This window comes from Petromyzon marinus, chromosome 18 (assembly GCF_048934315.1).
Source record: "Petromyzon marinus isolate PM22_M1 ecotype Great Lakes invasive population chromosome 18, UKy_Petmar_22M1.pri1.0, whole genome shotgun sequence".
In the NCBI taxonomy this organism is placed as follows: Eukaryota; Metazoa; Chordata; class Hyperoartia; order Petromyzontiformes; family Petromyzontidae; genus Petromyzon; species Petromyzon marinus.
In genome coordinates, this window is record NC_133684.1 from 488,391 (window position 1) to 506,922 (window position 18,532).

Here is an 18,532-nt window from a genome sequence, read left to right on the forward strand (position 1 = left end):
TCATTATATTCAGCACTTCAAAACCATTTGCTTGTCTACACAGCAGAAGCACTTTGCCAAAAGGCAGAAATGTAACGCAACATTTTGTTTACACGCTGGGTTCTTTGTATGCTCACTTGGCCCCTTGTCTAAACAGATGGGACGTGTTCAGTGCTTGTCGCCAGTGTGACCAGGCTGTTCCTGACACGTCGCTGGTGACCTCACCCGTTTCGCTCCGATTACTCTTAAAACAAGCGAAGAGACAACAAGGAGGCAACTGGTATGCCTCGTACAGATGCAGCACTGTGTTGATGTTGTGCACATGCACAGCCCTAGGCCAGTCCACTGCTGGGTCAGGGCCTTCTCCACACCGTGTGAGTCATGGGAAGTGTATTCCCGTATGTACTCCACCACGCTGGTCGCTGAAGGCTGATGGGAGCATACACACGGGAGCATAGCAGTACGATATAACAATATATTTTGTTGGAGTGCCCTCTGCTGCCCGCAGGTGGTAACACCCACTGTGCATTGCGCCGTGGGGGTGAAATGTTAACTCCTTTGCCTGGTATGCAGGAGGTCGTGGGTTCGATCTCGCCTCCGACACCTGCAAATGTTCTCCCCGTGGTCGCGTGAATTTTTCTCCGGCTCCTCCGGGTTTTTCCTTCCACATTGAGGAACATGCGTTTAGAGTGTTTGGATGCTGTAATGTCTACAATGTAAGCAACTTCGTTGAGCTATTATTGTCGCCAGGTCGTGTCTGAAAGAGAGCTATATAGCTCAGTGGACCTTACCTGGTAAAATTAAAAAAAGTGTTCATAGTTTTAGTTTTAGGAGCGCTGGCCAAGGCTCAACCCAGGCTTAGTTTCCGAGATCTGGGGAATTCCCGGTGATCTGGTCATAGACTCTGTTGACATTATTCTGGGGCAAACAATTCACTTATTCTACATTTCATAAACATTGCAATAAGTTCATGTTACACTTCGTAAGCGCACAGGTGGTCATGAACCGTTATTTTTTAAAAAAAACGGCATCGTGCTTGATGAGAAGCATCTGACACTTTGCGGAAAAATTCCACAGAGCTGGGGGATGGGGTGAGGCAATGGCAAGCGAGTTCCCTCTTCAGCGTGGGGCCACCAGCGGGCTCCATCACACGGCCTCATTTCGTACAGCGATTGTGCAATGATATGCCGTTATTGAAATGCCAAAGCTCTACGTGACTCTGTAAATGCCAAGGGGTTTCGTCACGAAGGTTCCACAAGACAGACAATGGCATTGAAGTACTGTTAGGCGGATATGTGAAAAAGGTAGGATTATATGAACATCTGTATAAAATGATCGTTACACCATCGAGAATACATAGGTTACTGGACTAAAATGATAGGCAAACTGCTGTGATCCTGGGGACATGCTTCACTCCGCGACGTATGGTGTGAAAGAAGTTCAACATACATAGAGAAGTGAGTGAACATACACGACATTAAGAATATTTCACTGAATGTGAAAAGGTCAGATTTGTGAACATCTGAAATTAAAAAGCTACACCGTGCAAAAAAACTGGCCCGGGTGTGGGAGGTTAATTTGTTAGGGCAGATATGAGAAGATCAGATCTGTGAAATTGTACTGTATAAAAACAATTATTAATATAATTAATATTTGATGTTCAAAATAATATTTGCAATAGATTTCAGTGCTCTACAAGATGCAGTTGAGATTTTATACAGCACTTAAAGCAGCTGGTATGTCTTATTATTATTGTAAAGGTCTATGATCACATGGGTTGTGGTTCAATGTCTATGTTTGGATGGTTAAGGCTCACTGGCAGCAAAGTTAATTACGTACCGAATTCCATTCTACTCGATGCACCTGAAAGCATTTCGTGACCAATATGCTCCATGTCTACACTGCATTCAATCTTTATGGATTTTCTCTGATTTATACCATGCTATCTGTGCCAAGCGCAAGCTGTGTGTGGATAATTACACCTTAACACGATTGTTAATGACAGAAAAAGTTACATAAAAATAATGAGCATCATTACTACTGTACTTTTATTATTTGGTTACAATATCTCAAGTGCGTTGTCATTGTCTAGTGACCAAAAATATAAAGATGAGCAGTAAAAAAGATGCACACGAAACAATGACATTATAAATGGCGTCTTGCCAACACTTGCCTTGATAATTGCGTGCTTAGACTAAGATTGAATATTTCAAGAAATGCACCCAGGCATTTTATTTGCTTTCTTTTAAACCGCTGTTTGTTGTACTCTCTCACTGTCCTCTCTTGATACTTGGCAGGGACTATCAATACCACTAAAGCTAGAGCAGAACAGAGTGTTGATTGAACTGTCACAATCTTCACCCGGACCTGTTCGTTACTGAATGAGCAAAACGTTACAACGATTGCAAACTCACATTTTTGTTACAACATGAGGACCAACCTATGGCATAGGTGTTGGTAAATGTGATAGTTTAATCATCTTAGCATTGGTTAATCCACCATATATATAGCATTTCTGCCAGAGTTCTCATACTTTCCAACATGCATATTTAGTCTGCCAATAACACCATCTGTAGCTGAACTATTAGCCACACAGTGTCCAAAATCAGCATTTTATGTCTCCCTACTTCCTCGCAAATCTTCCTCCTTTTTAAAGTTTTTTTCCTCTCAAGAATTTTGTTTTGTATCTTTGCACCACTTCCAATGTCAGTGCCAAAGAACACGCCGCTGGTGGACTGCGAGAGAAATATGTCCACGAGGTATGTCCACGCACACACGAGGAGGACCTTCCAGTCACAACACTTGGCGAGACTGTGGAGCAGCAGGTGCAGCGCAGAAACAAGGCGAAGATGCGAGGATTTCTCGCTTAGCCCATTCAATGAGCCTCACTCGTCAACTGACGGACAAACAACTCTCTGCTCTACCAATCCGAAGCCTGCCCTTTATATGTATGTATAACTTCTTTCGCACTGCACGAAGCCAAGCGTGCTAATCGGAGGTAGACTGATTTACTTTTAAACCTGAGCACAATCAAACATTTGGGACGGCAACATTTTGTCTACAGAAAGTTCCTTGTGATTTATACAATATTTTCCAATTCTATAATATCTGCTGCCGCATCTCGCAAGATGCAGCAGCACTTGTAACTTAGGTTCACGAAGCTCAATGCACACACGACAAGGAACGCGCCTGAAGTATCAGTCGTGTTCCATGGACACAAAACTCGCAACATACTTGATCCAGGCGGGGTCCCAGAAAGTGACGGCAGGCAGATCTCCGCATTCTTCAACTTTTGCCACGGAGTCGGGGGGAGTTAGGCAATAAATCCCTGCCGCTATGAAATGTTTATGACAGACAAGAAAGAGTTGTTTAAAAAAAAGCTGTATGTATAATCTTATTTAGCAGGAAGACAGTCCCAAAATAAAATTCTCCGGTGCACAAATTCCATCCGCCGCAACAGCCGCAAACTGTTACAAAGTGGATCAGAGGTGTTGGAGCGCGTCCATAAATACTGCGTCTATATTTCACCATTGGCTGTTTGCTGCACGAGCTGGACAGCCTGATTGGCCAGTCCACACTCACAATTGTTACTGCACCTGGAGCCCTTTTTGGAAATGTTTTCCTAACAATTTTGGACACTTCTATTTCATGGGGCTCACAAAAACTCCACCATCATTTCTCCAGCGTGTTACAAACGCCTCTCATTTGTGTTCTTATATATAGAAAACAAACCCCGAATAAGTGTAAATGTGCTATGTGCATTTGCTGGCGCTCTATACACAGAAAGGCAGTAGGCAGTGTGTGTATGTTATACACAGTGCTATGCACATGAGTGCAATGACATTGCTTATACACTGTTTGTCATGAAATCCTATAACGTTTATGATAGAAGCTATACACGACATTACTTTGCAAAACATGACGTTTACAATTTCCGGTACGTGATAATGAAAAGCTACAATTGTATGGCGTAGCATATTGGGTGCTCAGCGGGAAAATAAATGTGGAAAATTGTGGTAGATGAAAATAAGATATTAAATAGGATGGGTCATTGCAGGTGAGGAATGCGATTCAGAATAGGACAAAATGATTCCTACTGTGCAATCGGAATCATATCGTGAGCTAATTAATCCAATTGTAAATCGTGAGCTAAATAATCCAATTGTAAATCTCAGAGAGCAGTGCAACCCATGTCAGGGCACAGTTGCAGAAGAGATTCTTCACTGGAATTCTGCCACAGCCTTCCAGGGACAATCTTCGTGATTTCTTAAGGGTGTTCACATTCCCACAAACTCTGCTATGAGATGGTCACACGGCCGCCAAACTGATGATTTATTTCATATTCTTAGCTCTTTCGGTAAAGTCACGTTGAAGGGAAACAATAAAATAATAAAATACACATGGCTTAGCAATCATTGGAAGGATTTGATAAACCATTTCAGGTCTTAATTGATTGTTCACGCTTACGGTGGCTTTCAGACAGCATACATTAATTTTTCGTCTCCCCCCTCCTCTTTTCAGAACATAGATGGACTAGTCCTTCTAAATAAACTGCCAAATCGCTGCGCGTGGCGCTGACGTTTTTATATATAAATAAATAAACCGGCTTAACATAAATAAATTAATAAATGCTAACCACCACTTCTTTCAAATGTTTCTTGCCGTTGGTTTTCACACCTGATGACGACCGTTTATGTTATGGTCGAAACGTCGTGAGAATTTTTATTGTTATATATATTTATTATTTTATTGTTTCCCTTCAACGTGACTTTACCGAAAGAGCTAAGAATATGAATTACTGCAGTTACGAAAGCTTTAAATCAAGATTTATTTCATGTTATGGATTTTTCAGCAGATAAAAGATAAAAACACATCACACCCCAGCGCCACAAAACGCGTACTTCGTGTTGAATTAGCAAAACACGCAAACTCAAGGCAAACAACAATATACAAGATGCAGAGTTTCTTAATCATTATCTAACAACTATTAGAAAATAGCGCTGCTGTTGAAAAACTATTTCGGAAGATCGTGACCATTCCAATTGAATTTCCAGAAGACAGAGAACAGAGGCATGCACACACACACTCAGTAGGTGACAGCACACACACACAGTAGGTGACAGCACACACACACAGTAGGTGACAGCACACACACAGTAGGTGACAACACACACACACAGTAGGTGACAGCACACACACACAGTAGGTGACAGCACACACACACACAGTAGGTGACAACACACACACAGTAGGTGACAGCACACACACACAGTAGGTGAAAGCACACATACAGTAGGTGACAGCACACCCAGTAGGTGACAGCACACACACAGTAGGTGACAGCACACACACAGTAGGTGACAGCACACACACACACAGCAGGTGACAGCACACACACAGTAGGTGACAGCACACACACACACAGCAGGTGACAGCACACACAGTAGGTGACAGCACACACAGTAGGTGACAGCACACACACACAGTAGGTGACAGCACACACACACAGCAGGTGACAGCACACACAGTAGGTGACAGCACACACAGTAGGTGACAGCACACACACACAGTAGGTGACAGCACACACACACAGTAGGTGACAGCACACACACACACAGCAGGTGACAGCACAGACAGTAGGTGACAGCACACACACACAGTAGGTGACAGCACACACACAGTAGGTGACAGCACACACACACACAGTAGGTGACAGCACACACAGTAGGTGACAGCACACACACACAGTAGGTGACAGCACACACAGTAGGTGACAGCACACATACAGTAGGTGACAGCACACACACACACAGTAGGTGACAGCACACACACACAGTAGGTGACAGCACACACACACACAGTAGGTGACAGCACACACACAGTAGGTGACAGCACACACACACAGTAGGTGACAGCACACACAGTAGGTGACAGCACAGACACACACAGTAGGTGACAGCACACACACACACAGTAGGTGACAGCACACACACATACACAGTAGGTGACAACACACACACACAGTAGGTGACAGCACACACACAGTAGGTGACAGCACACACACACAGTAGGTGACAGCACACACACACACAGTAGGTGACAGCACAGACACACACAGTAGGTGACAGCACACACACACACAGTAGGTGACAGCACACACACACACACAGTAGGTGACAGCACACACACATACACAGTAGGTGACAACACACACACACAGTAGGTGACAGCACACACACACAGTAGGTGACAGCACACACACACACAGTAGGTGACAGCACACACACACACAGTAGGTGACAGCACACACACACACAGTAGGTGACAGCACACACACACACAGTAGGTGACAGCACACACACACAGTAGGTGACAGCACACACACAGCAGGTGACAGCACACACACACAGTAGGTGACAGCACACACAGTAGGTGACAGCACACACACACACAGTAGGTGACAGCACACACACAGTAGGTGACAGCACAGACACACACAGTAGGTGACAGCACACACACACACAGTAGGTGACAGCACACACACATACACAGTAGGTGACAACACACACACACAGTAGGTGACAGCACACACACAGTAGGTGACAGCACACACACACAGTAGGTGACAGCACACACACAGTAGGTGACAGCACACACACACACAGTAGGTGACAGCACACACACAGTAGGTGACAGCACAGACACACACAGTAGGTGACAGCACACACACACACAGTAGGTGACAGCACACACACATACACAGTAGGTGACAACACACACACACAGTAGGTGACAGCACACACACAGTAGGTGACAGCACACACACACAGTAGGTGACAGCACACACACACACAGTAGGTGACAGCACACACACACACAGTAGGTGACAGCACACACACAGTAGGTGACAGCACACACACACACAGTAGGTGACAGCACACACACAGTAGGTGACAGCACACACACACACAGTAGGTGACAGCACACACACATACACAGTAGGTGACAACACACACACACAGTAGGTGACAGCACACACACAGTAGGTGACAGCACACACACACAGTAGGTGACAGCACACACACACACAGTAGGTGACAGCACACACACACACAGTAGGTGACAGCACACACACAGTAGGTGACAGCACACACACACACAGTAGGTGACAGCACACACACAGCAGGTGACAGCACACACACACACAGCAGGTGACAGCACACACAGTAGGTGACAGCACACACACACAGTAGGTGACAGCACACACAGTAGGTGACAGCACACACACACACAGTAGGTGACAGCACACACACACAGCAGGTGACAGCACACACAGTAGGTGACAGCACACACACACAGTAGGTGACAGCACACACACAGTAGGTGACAGCACACACACACAGTAGGTGACAGCACACACAGTAGGTGACAGCACACACACACACAGTAGGTGACAGCACACACACACAGTAGGTGACAGCACACACACAGTAGGTGACAGCACACACACACAGTAGGTGACAGCACACACACAGTAGGTGACAGCACAGACACACACAGTAGGTGACAGCACACACACAGTAGGTGACAGCACAGACACACACAGTAGGTGACAGCACACACACACACACAGTAGGTGACAGCACACACACATACACAGTAGGTGACAACACACACACACAGTAGGTGACAGCACACACACAGTAGGTGACAGCACACACACACAGTAGGTGACAGCACACACACACAGTAGGTGACAGCACACACACACACAGTAGGTGACAGCACACACACAGTAGGTGACAGCACAGACACACACAGTAGGTGACAGCACACACACAGCAGGTGACAGCACACACACACACACAGTAGGTGACAGCACACACACACACACACAGTAGGTGACAGCACACACACAGTAGGTGACAGCACACACACACACAGTAGGTGACAGCACACACACAGCAGGTGACAGCACACACACACACAGCAGGTGACAGCACACACAGTAGGTGACAGCACACACACACAGTAGGTGACAGCACACACAGTAGGTGACAGCACACACACACACAGTAGGTGACAGCACACACACACAGCAGGTGACAGCACACACAGTAGGTGACAGCACACACACACAGTAGGTGACAGCACACACACAGTAGGTGACAGCACACACACACAGTAGGTGACAGCACACACAGTAGGTGACAGCACACACACACAGTAGGTGACAGCACACACACACAGTAGGTGACAGCACACACACAGTAGGTGACAGCACACACACACAGTAGGTGACAGCACACACACAGTAGGTGACAGCACAGACACACACAGTAGGTGACAGCACACACACAGTAGGTGACAGCACAGACACACACAGTAGGTGACAGCACACACACACACACAGTAGGTGACAGCACACACACATACACAGTAGGTGACAACACACACACACAGTAGGTGACAGCACACACACAGTAGGTGACAGCACACACACACAGTAGGTGACAGCACACACACACAGTAGGTGACAGCACACACACACACAGTAGGTGACAGCACACACACAGTAGGTGACAGCACAGACACACACAGTAGGTGACAGCACACACACAGCAGGTGACAGCACACACACACACACAGTAGGTGACAGCACACACACACACACACAGTAGGTGACAGCACACACACAGTAGGTAACAGCACACACACACACACAGTAGGTGACAGCACACACATACAGTAGGTGACAGCACACACACACAGTAGGTGACAGCACACACACACAGTAGGTGATAGCACACACACACACAGTATGTGACAGCACACACACAGCAGGTGACAGCACACACACAGCAGGTGACAGCACACACACACAGTAGGTGACAGCACACACACAGTAGGTAACAGCACACACACACACAGTAGGTGACAGCACACACACACACACACAGTAGGTGACAGCACACAGAGTAGGTAACAGCACACACACACACAGTAGGTGACAGCACACACACACACACAGTAGGTGACAGCACACACACAGTAGATGACAGCACACACACAGTAGGTAACAGCACACACACACAGTAGGTGACAGCACACACAGCAGGTGACAGCACACACACACAGTAGGTGACAGCACACACAGCAGGTGACAGCACACACACACACAGTAGGTGACAGCACACACACACACAGTAGGTGACAGCACACACACACACAGTAGGTGACAACACACACACACAGTAGGTGACAGCACACACACACAGTAGGTGACAGCACACACACACACAGTAGGTGACAGCACACACAGTAGGTGACAGCACACACACACAGTAGGTGAAAGCACACACACAGTAGGTGACAGCACACACAGTAGGTGACAGCACACACACACCGTAGGTGACAGCACACACACACAGTAGGTGACAACACACACACACAGTAGGTGACAGCACACACACACACACAGTAGGTGACAGCACACACACAGTAGGTGACAGCACACACACAGTAGGTGACAGCACACACACACACAGTAGGTGACAGCACACACATACAGTAGGTGACAGCACACACACACAGTAGGTGACAGCACAGACACACACAGTAGGTGACAGCACACACACAGTAGGTGACAGCACACACACAGTAGGTGACAGCACACACACACAGTAGGTGACAGCACACACAGTAGGTGACAGCACAGACATACACAGTAGGTGACAGCACACACACACACAGAAGGTGACAGCACACACACACACAGTAGGTGACAGCACACACACAGTAGGTGACAGCACACACACACACAGTAGGTAACAGCACACACACACACAGTAGGTGACAGCACACACACACACAGTAGGTGACAGCACAGACACACTCCACTTCACGGGGGGAGATTGATGAAAGGTAGGAAGTTAAATAGCATTCAGAACCGTTACATCCACATGCTACAATGTGCGCCATGGTGCTTGTAGATTAAGTGAGAGTATACTCCATACACAGTACAGCCCCAACACCAGATCGAGGTGACAAAATCAATATTTTACAATAATCAGAGGAACGTAAATGTCTCATTGAATAATTCCCTATATATATTTTGTGGTTCTCATTTTGCCCTTGGATAGCGGCACCCAGATGTTCTCAGGCTGTGGATATTTTATTTGTTGTCTGAAGCCAAACACTACATATTTTGATCTGTTTTTCTTCCATTCTCGGGGTATGGGAAGTCTGACCATGATTTAACAAACCACATGGAATACATTCCAATATTTAGTAAGTGGTTCTGGAGGTGGGTCGTCTAAAAGACAAACTTCCAAAGTAGAGTACACACTGTCGAATAACAACTGAATAAACACGTGCATACATTCTGAACATGTTTGCAACGCCAGCACGCAAGTTTGTATGCTTGTTGAACCAAGTGGGGCATTTTGGACAAACTGGATCCAAAGCAGGTGTGAATTTGGCCTTTTTTTAATATAAACAAAAAAGTTTTAATTTTGAAACAGGCAAACTGATATTTGTATTCTCAGATATGGAATTTAGACATTAAATACAAAAGCAAGCTGAAAGTGATGGAGTTCTTAATGCAGCACTGTTAACCAGGCTAAGGCCATCAATTCACCAGACGTAAGAACCAGGTATTAGCACAGGAGGCTGTCAGCATTTGAACCAGGAAATCAGGCGGTGCCAACTCAGGACTCTGACCTCGAAGCAACCTGGCCACCTCACTACAGTATGACTTTAACGTCACCAACTTTGGATCATTTGCTGATCAATGGTAAATTAATTAACAGTATTTCACCACTCAAAATAAAATAATGGGAATGTGTTATTACTATTGGGAACTTTGTGAACTTATATTGACCCTGTCATCAGAAGGGTCATGTGGCCAAGGTAATCACTAAACGCCCATAACACACAACTACACAAGATCAGTATTACAAGTAGAGCTAGGACAATTAGTGAATTGTGTAAATTTATTGATAAAACATTTAATTAGTGACGTGGCGTATCCTAACAAAGTGGGACTATGAGTGTCTCTTCTGGCACTACACAGAATAGTGAGAGGCAAGCATGAGTGTAAATTAGAGTGGGGCTCGGCACTTTTTCGGCACCATTGCGAGTAAATTCCACCCATCCAGAATTTCACATTTACAAAGCAACATACGAGCACTTGTATTTTCCAGTAGTCCATTGACAACTCGTATGCTTGGTGAAGGCAGTGGAGAAAATAGATTGTTGCCATCTCTATAGGTTTTTGATAGGTCCTGGTTTCCTCCCACATGCAAATAAATACTTTGATACGAAATTGGCCAAACATGCCAAGCAAGTCTCTCGTGAAAATGAGTCTCAAAGCGTTTCTCCAGCCTTTCCCGAGGTAAATAAACGATCACGGATTTCCACGTCCACGATCAATTCACCCGGAATGAGCTACAAGGATCTCGTCAGATCTTGGAAAGCGAAGCAGCGTTGAGCCTGGCCAGTGCCGGGATGGTTGACGTGAGCAAGGCGCTAGAGGGCAGTGCAGAAGTCTCCTCATTCTATACTCCCACCCCCGCCGACAACAGCTCGCACTGACCAGCGTGGTGAAATATGGTCAAATGTCCCTCACGATCCGCGCGGCGTGGGCAGGCCCGCACCCAGCAGTGTGACAAACCAGGCTGTACATACACCACGCAGTATACAGTGTCATTCCTATAGTACTAGAAGTATAACGTAGTGGTTATGTACGGATATGACAAGATGGACAACATTGATCAATACGCTTGATCTCGTTGTAACTTTGAAGCTCAGCAGGTTTGAGCCTGCTTAGGGAATGCCACAGATGATGTAGGCTTGTGCTGCCCCGTGGCCAGGAGATGTCAGAACAGCAAGGGATAATGTGAAACCTATTTGTGTGGAGCAAACAGCGTTCTGTCCTTGTACGTGTGAGTTTTCTCCGAGAACTAAAGCTTCCCTCCCGCACGCCAACCGCTCACGGATGGAACTGACGAAACATGCCAATGCAGGACCCTCCCATGGCAAAAGAGTTTTGAGACTCAGTAAGCCTTTCACATATAACGTCAGCATATTGTTTGTATTTACTTAACACATCTATATTCAAAGGCTCGAACTGGTGAATCGCGCACACTTTACGATATATCGTTGCATGTCAGCTCATGCAATTGGAGCATCTTCTGCTGCCACTTCCGAGGTACAAACAAGAACATATGGGGCGAACAAGAAGAATATCTCATTAGACCAGGAGGGTGGAGAGCGAGATGTTCATGTATAGCATTGAGTGACGCATTATTCTGCAAATGACGAAAAGCTGGAGTCGTAATGTCCGGCAAAGACTGAAGAGATTGGCCAGGACAACCACCGCATCAACAAGAGGCCGGTGCTGGGAAAGAAGCAGGAGGCACCACAGTGGCTAGGAGATGTTAACCACCTCGCCTGGTCTACAGGAGGTCGCGGGTTCAATTCCCACCTTATGCCTGCTGCTGTATATTTGGAGTTTGCGGTGTCTCTCTCCCCGTAGTCGCGCGGATTTTTCTCCGGGTCCTCCGGTTTTTCCCTCCACATTTCGAAACATCATCACGCGTTTAGAGTCTTTGGCCGCTCTAGATTTCCACATGATAAGCCACTAATTTTTTGCTATCATTTGTGATAGCCGGGTCGTTTCTGAGAAAGAGCGATATTGCAGTTCAGTGGGCCTTATATGGTAAAATAAAAACAAACAGTTGATGTGTTTGTGGGGAGGAGCTGGCGATGGGAAGGCTCTCACCTGTCAGCCGCTTCTCCCGCAGGTTCCTCCAGAGGAGGTGTCGCGCCCTGGAGGTGGAACTCCTCACGTGCTCGCTCAGAGACCTGCGGAGCTGAGCCTCCATGCCTTGCTGCTGGCCAGCCATGCGGGACTGACTGCAGTCTGGGGATGGACTGCGCTGCGAGCTGCAGGGCCAGGCCGGGGGTTGAGAAAGACACAAGCTCCGTGAGTGTTCTTCGGATGTCCCCCTGGCAAAGAAAAAAGCTACAACTTGGTTCCGAAAATTAGATCCCACGCTGGTAGCAGATGAATGAGATAAAGATGTTAAAAACACGAAGAAGACGAAGCCGTGGAGTCGACGCGGATTCGTCTTGTCTGTGCTGAAGGGCGGCGCTGCTGATGTTGCTGTCGCGAGCGGAGCTGTCTTGTCGCAGGTACGGGGCACACAAAGTGCGTTCCCTCGAGGCGAGAGAGTCACTTGGAGCTAGCGTGGCTCCGACGTGAGCCCGTGTGCGTGCGCGCCGTGAGACGCCGCTGTTCCCGCCTTGTGCATCATCTGAAACACCACTCCTGCAGCGAGCCCCGTGTCACCCCCACCAGCACACGCCCCGTTCGCAGGGGGAACGGACATCTGCAACTCATTTCGCCTTGTTGATTCGTTTCCCCGCAAAAAAATGACGCAAAGGAAGTCAAGCAGTTGAAATGTAAATTGTTTCGGCTCCGAGCGAGCAATCTGTAAGTCGCATGATTTCAGGATAAGTCTTCACGTGAAGGGGTTGTTACTGTTAGGAGTAGAAGCCAACCTCTTATACCACACAGAGTGCAGCAAGCTAAACGTTTGTTTCTGTTCACAGTGGAATTTGCCATTTTGATGAACGGTAGTAATGTGTTTTAAACTCATCGTGAACACGACTGACACAAACTGATGTTATATTTAGAATTACAGTTTGAACCTGCTTGCAGGATAGGTAATGCTATCCTGTCGAATATTTTGCAATATTGCTATGGTATCACATTGTTATTATGGTCCCGAGGCATTGGACTCCCATGGCACAATGCACAATATTATCTCATCGCTATTTTCCCGTTTATACGACAATGCAACACCACAAGCGGTTTCATTATCTGACCAAGTGAGAGAAGTTAACCCTCTTCAGTACTACAGGTTGTTTCGTTATTGACAGTCCTACTCTTCACCGTCATCATCAGCCATGCTCAATGCACAATTCTTGACAATATATGTTCTGAAACTTGTAATGGATAAACAAAGGCATGATTTACAATGATTCTCCCGCACCTCCGATTAGCACGGGTTGCGAGGTACGGTACGAAAGAAGTTCAACACACGTACAACAACAATTATTATATGTGACGTGCCCTTCATCTGGAATCTATCTCAAAGCACTGTACAGTACGCAGCAGCATAACAATAATTCGTGAAACTAAACGCTAACATACGGCACAATAATGAAATTAACGCTGAAAGCCATTTACTGAAGTAACAAAGAGTTGAATAAACAGAAGTGTATAAATAAGTTTGAAAACGTGTTTTAAAACTTTACACATACTCAGAGACCCTGATATCTCGAGGAAGAGAGTTTCAGAGTCTGGGGCTTCTTCGGTCGCACATCGACCGAAGAAGCCTCGACCTGGGGAGGTCTGCTTCTCCAGACCGTAGAGACCTTGAGGGGACATGGATGGGTGCAGCGTGTCTCCGAGAGCTATGTCAGTGAGCAATAGGAGTTGAAACTGAATCCGATGTGAAACTGGAAGCCAATGCAGAGAGGCCAACACAGGAGCAATGTGATCTGAAGGTGTTCTGGTTGACACCCGAGCAGCCGCCTTCTGAACATACTCTATTTATTAATGGTGATAACACTAACCATTTCAGATTTTGCTAATTTTGCTAATGACATGGCAACAATGAGTTTCATACAGAGGTGCTATTTTTGTGCAATTACATTTGTATAAAAATCTAAAAAGTATATAAACATTTGTGAAGTAGCATCATGTCAATGAATTTACAAAGCGCGCGTGCACTTAGCAAACGTTTGCGCTATGCAAGTGGAGTGCAGTTGACGCAAGAGGCAGCAGCAGCAGCAGTCAGCGGTAGGAGAGTGCTGTGAGCAGAAGGGGTGTTGACATTCCCACGTCCCACACAAACAGCCAGAATGCTTGCAGCTCATTCTCGCCGAAATTAAAACAAAACAACGAATGCACACGCCTATGGCGAACTCCTCTCACCGAATATCTCTCTCCGACCTTCACGAGAGTGAGAAAACACGAACGGAGCACCCAGCGCCCCTTGTCGCTTTTCCACTCGCAAACTATTTGATCCCCTTTTTCTTAATATCTGTTTGAAGTTTTACAAGGCAAGCCGGCTGAGTGAGTGTGACATCAAATATGCGGTGCATTACGGGGTTCAACCATTTTCAAGCTTCCTCAACCTTTGTGTAGGGTTTCCATTACAGAAACAATTACGTAAGTCCGAAATGAAGCAATATGTTCCTTCAGCATGTAGTAATTTACAACGCAGTGTGTGCCTGTAATCGTCTTTGTGTTATTTATTTTCAAGGGAACACAGCAAGGGTTCCACCTTTTTCTCATTATTGTGTATCCTGCTTGATGGCACTTTTTTAGTTTTCCATGTAATTACTTACACGTGCCGCCTGCTAGAGCCGTTGTGAAAGGTAGAAACTAAATAGCATTTTTATTTTACACGTTTCTCGACAAAACACTCTGCCAGCTATTTACTGCTCCAAAGTTACATAATATCTGTGAGAAAAATGAAACGTAGACTTCGAACATGGGAGAGGAAGAAATTGTAAAAAGTACCATCGTTCATATTATCCCTCCCCCCCGAAATTGTAATGGTTACCACATTACGTTATGACAGCGATGCTGACCTAGTATCTTGCAAAATGGTATAGGGCTTTCTGTGTATACCGTATTACCCTTTACACTGCAGTAATTGAGGTGGAAACTGTGAATGTATTTTATTGAGAAGCTTGAGCAAGAAAACCTTCACAACAGAGAGTAAGTGACGACTTCATCAAGGAGTTCCTGAAGTTACCATCACTGGACACACCTCTTGAGATGCTTTGAAGGACATTGAAGACAATCATTTGGAAAGGGTTGAAATAGTTTCGAGTAACTTTTAGGGTTTTTTTGTGAACTTCCAAAGTATCTATATTTATTTGTGCGACAAGTTCCGCAGAATGAGGCGTGCACATTGGAAATAAAGTCCGTAACTGTGCCACGAGAATTTAAGCTACTTTCTTGTGCAAGCACTTCAGTTTTTAAATCATATTTTGGAGCTGTGCTATATGTTTACACGTTCTTGACGAATACGTCACTACATAAAGTAGAAAAAGTGACAAAACTACTGTGGGGACTCGTGCCAATCATCACTAAAGTTTCAAGATTACGGACCTCATCATCATCATGATCATCATCATAATCATCTTGTGACTAAGTGGTGTGCATTGGGGATGGTGTATTCTTCTTGATTAGATTGCAGGAAACATTTTACCAATCCAGTGCCGGGAAAAACAGAGTGGAATATTAAAGTGTGTGCTTCACCCCAGCCTGTGTGCAATGGGCCAGAAAGCCTTTCAGAGATGATTGGAGGATAAATCTCCCAGAGTGAAATCCCTCAGCAAGCTGTGGCTGCTTTAAGTCTTTTCTCCTAGTTTTGGCACTTCCCAGCATCTGCTGCCAACAGCACCCATTAATCAGAGCAGACTATAAACAGCTGTTTGCATTTCCATTATAAAATATGCAGATAAGTCATCCAACAATGCATCGTTTTTATTTCATTTGACTGTTTGTAATCCAAAGTAAATTTTAGTGAAAGGTGCCTTATAAGTGCATATGAACACTATTAATATATTATGATCGTTAAAAAATGTTCCTGCTATAAAGAGTGTGTGGACTTGTGCTCATCAGTACTGACATTCCTGAGCCAGTGATGGAAATTCCATAATCCTATCGTGTGGCGTAATTAGCCCGTCGGGTGACCATTGTTAATATAGAAGTAATAATAATAGCAGCAATAAATTGCCCAACATGCAGTACGTGTATATAGTGTTACATACTATCCACATTATATTGTACGTGGAGTGGCTGCTATGTGTCTGACCTCGGACGCAGTCTGCACGCACCACCCCGCTCATTGACCGAGATACGAAGAGAACGCTCACAGTCTGAATAGTTTATTTAACTATTTGCTTCGCCCTCTTCTCCATGACACAGCCCAGCGCACTCTGTAAGTGTAAGCCCTTCTCTGCCTGCTATTGAAAGATGATGTCTACTATTTGAGGGCCGGTCTCTAGACTCTGGGAGGCATCATGCCTTCACCATATTTAAAGCACTTGGCTTATTTCGGACACGGCGTGCTCTGATAATCTACTGCAGCCACCTTAGTAAATGCGCACATCCGCTTGCATGCCAAAGAGAGAAAGGAAAAAACCCCATCCCACTACGGGGCCATCGTGCACTTGAATTCTGACAGGTGACAGCCTAGACTCTGGCGTGACACGCGCACCGCTCTCCCAGGACCCGTGGTGGACGGTCAGCACACTGGGCCCAGCGATTCAGGTAGGTCTAAGTCGAATGTGGTAGGGTAAAGCGTGGGTACGCCCATCCCTTCTAAGACGTCTGGCCAGTGAGGAAGAGTCGGCTGAATTACCCTCGGGAGGTGGCGCTTAGAACTCCTTCTTAGTCGAGGTCACTTCTGTCAGCAGTCGCGCGAGCATGCAACGGCTGCAGACTTTACATGCAACCTATCCGTTACCGTTAAATACAAGTAGAAAAAAGTGGTAAAATGAATGCAGTAACAATTAAAATACAATTTGCGATTGCATTTAGCCGACATATCCTGCCGCTAGCAATTCTGGAACATTCAGAAAGCCCGTGGGCTGTGCGCGATGAGATAACGGTCAGAGCGTCTCAACCGACGGCACGAGAGCGGGATGGGGCTTCCAAGAGGGGCGTGGTGGCCATGGTGAGGACGCACCTTTGCCTGGGATAACCCCACACAATCAGTGCACAACCTGGTGTCACATCTGTTTCACATTTGCGTCTTTTTTCCTGCCCCCCCCCCCCGTGCCGCCACCCCTTTTCCTCCCGCTCCTCCTCAGCATTAACCGCTAAAAGTGTGTACGCATAAAATTCTCAAAGCATCTTCGTGCAGAAGGGTCATTGCGAGCAAATGCGTGCATGTGCAGATGACACGTGGTTTGGGAATGTCGCCACATTTCCTCAGTCAACGCGGGTTCAACTTAGTCGAGGAAGGGGTGTCTCAACATGAACAGTTTGTCCTTGATTTACCCTATCTGCCCATTAAACCTGAATGCAGCTGGAAAATATTACTCAGAGTCACACTGATCTAGGCTCGCACGCGCACTTGAAATATTGGTGAGAAGGCGGATAAAGAAGCTGCTAAGCTATACAAACTATATATTTTTTTAAGTTTGAGATTTAGGCACCTAATCTGGCAGTGGGATCCATGGAAAAAAGAATACACTTTTTAAATAATTGATAGACTCTTGCCAAATGCTAATTCAAAACCCATGTTAAAAAGTAACAATCTCTCCTGTAATTAAAACAAGAATCAGTGAAGTATCATTCAAACTATTCATTTTTCACACAGGAAATAATATACATGCACCAGAAAATGTTAACACTTGACATGACAAAATAGTGGCAAGAATTTATAATTGTTATGCTTTCACCATAAATCTGCACTATGTTACAGACTGTAAATTGCAGTTAAAGGAAGTATCTACA

General features: G+C 45.7%; 1 protein-coding gene across 3 annotated transcripts in view; it reads right to left on the reverse strand.

The window, feature by feature from the left end:
- LOC116943517 (rho GTPase-activating protein 7-like) overlaps nucleotides 1–13,685 on the reverse strand; it is a 57,447-nt gene extending 43,762 nt beyond the window's left edge. The window contains exon 1 of one of the 3 annotated variants that reach the window (XM_032956416.2): nucleotides 12,764–13,685. In XM_032956416.2, the coding sequence (XP_032812307.2) occupies nucleotides 12,764–12,887 (124 nt within the window). In that variant the 5' untranslated portion in view covers nucleotides 12,888–13,685. Of the gene's footprint in view, nucleotides 1–3,213; nucleotides 5,088–12,763 lie in introns of those variants that run through there. The other 2 variants (XM_032956417.2, XM_032956419.2) reach the window with 2 other exon arrangements.
- Between the last annotated feature and the right edge of the window lie 4,847 nt (nucleotides 13,686–18,532).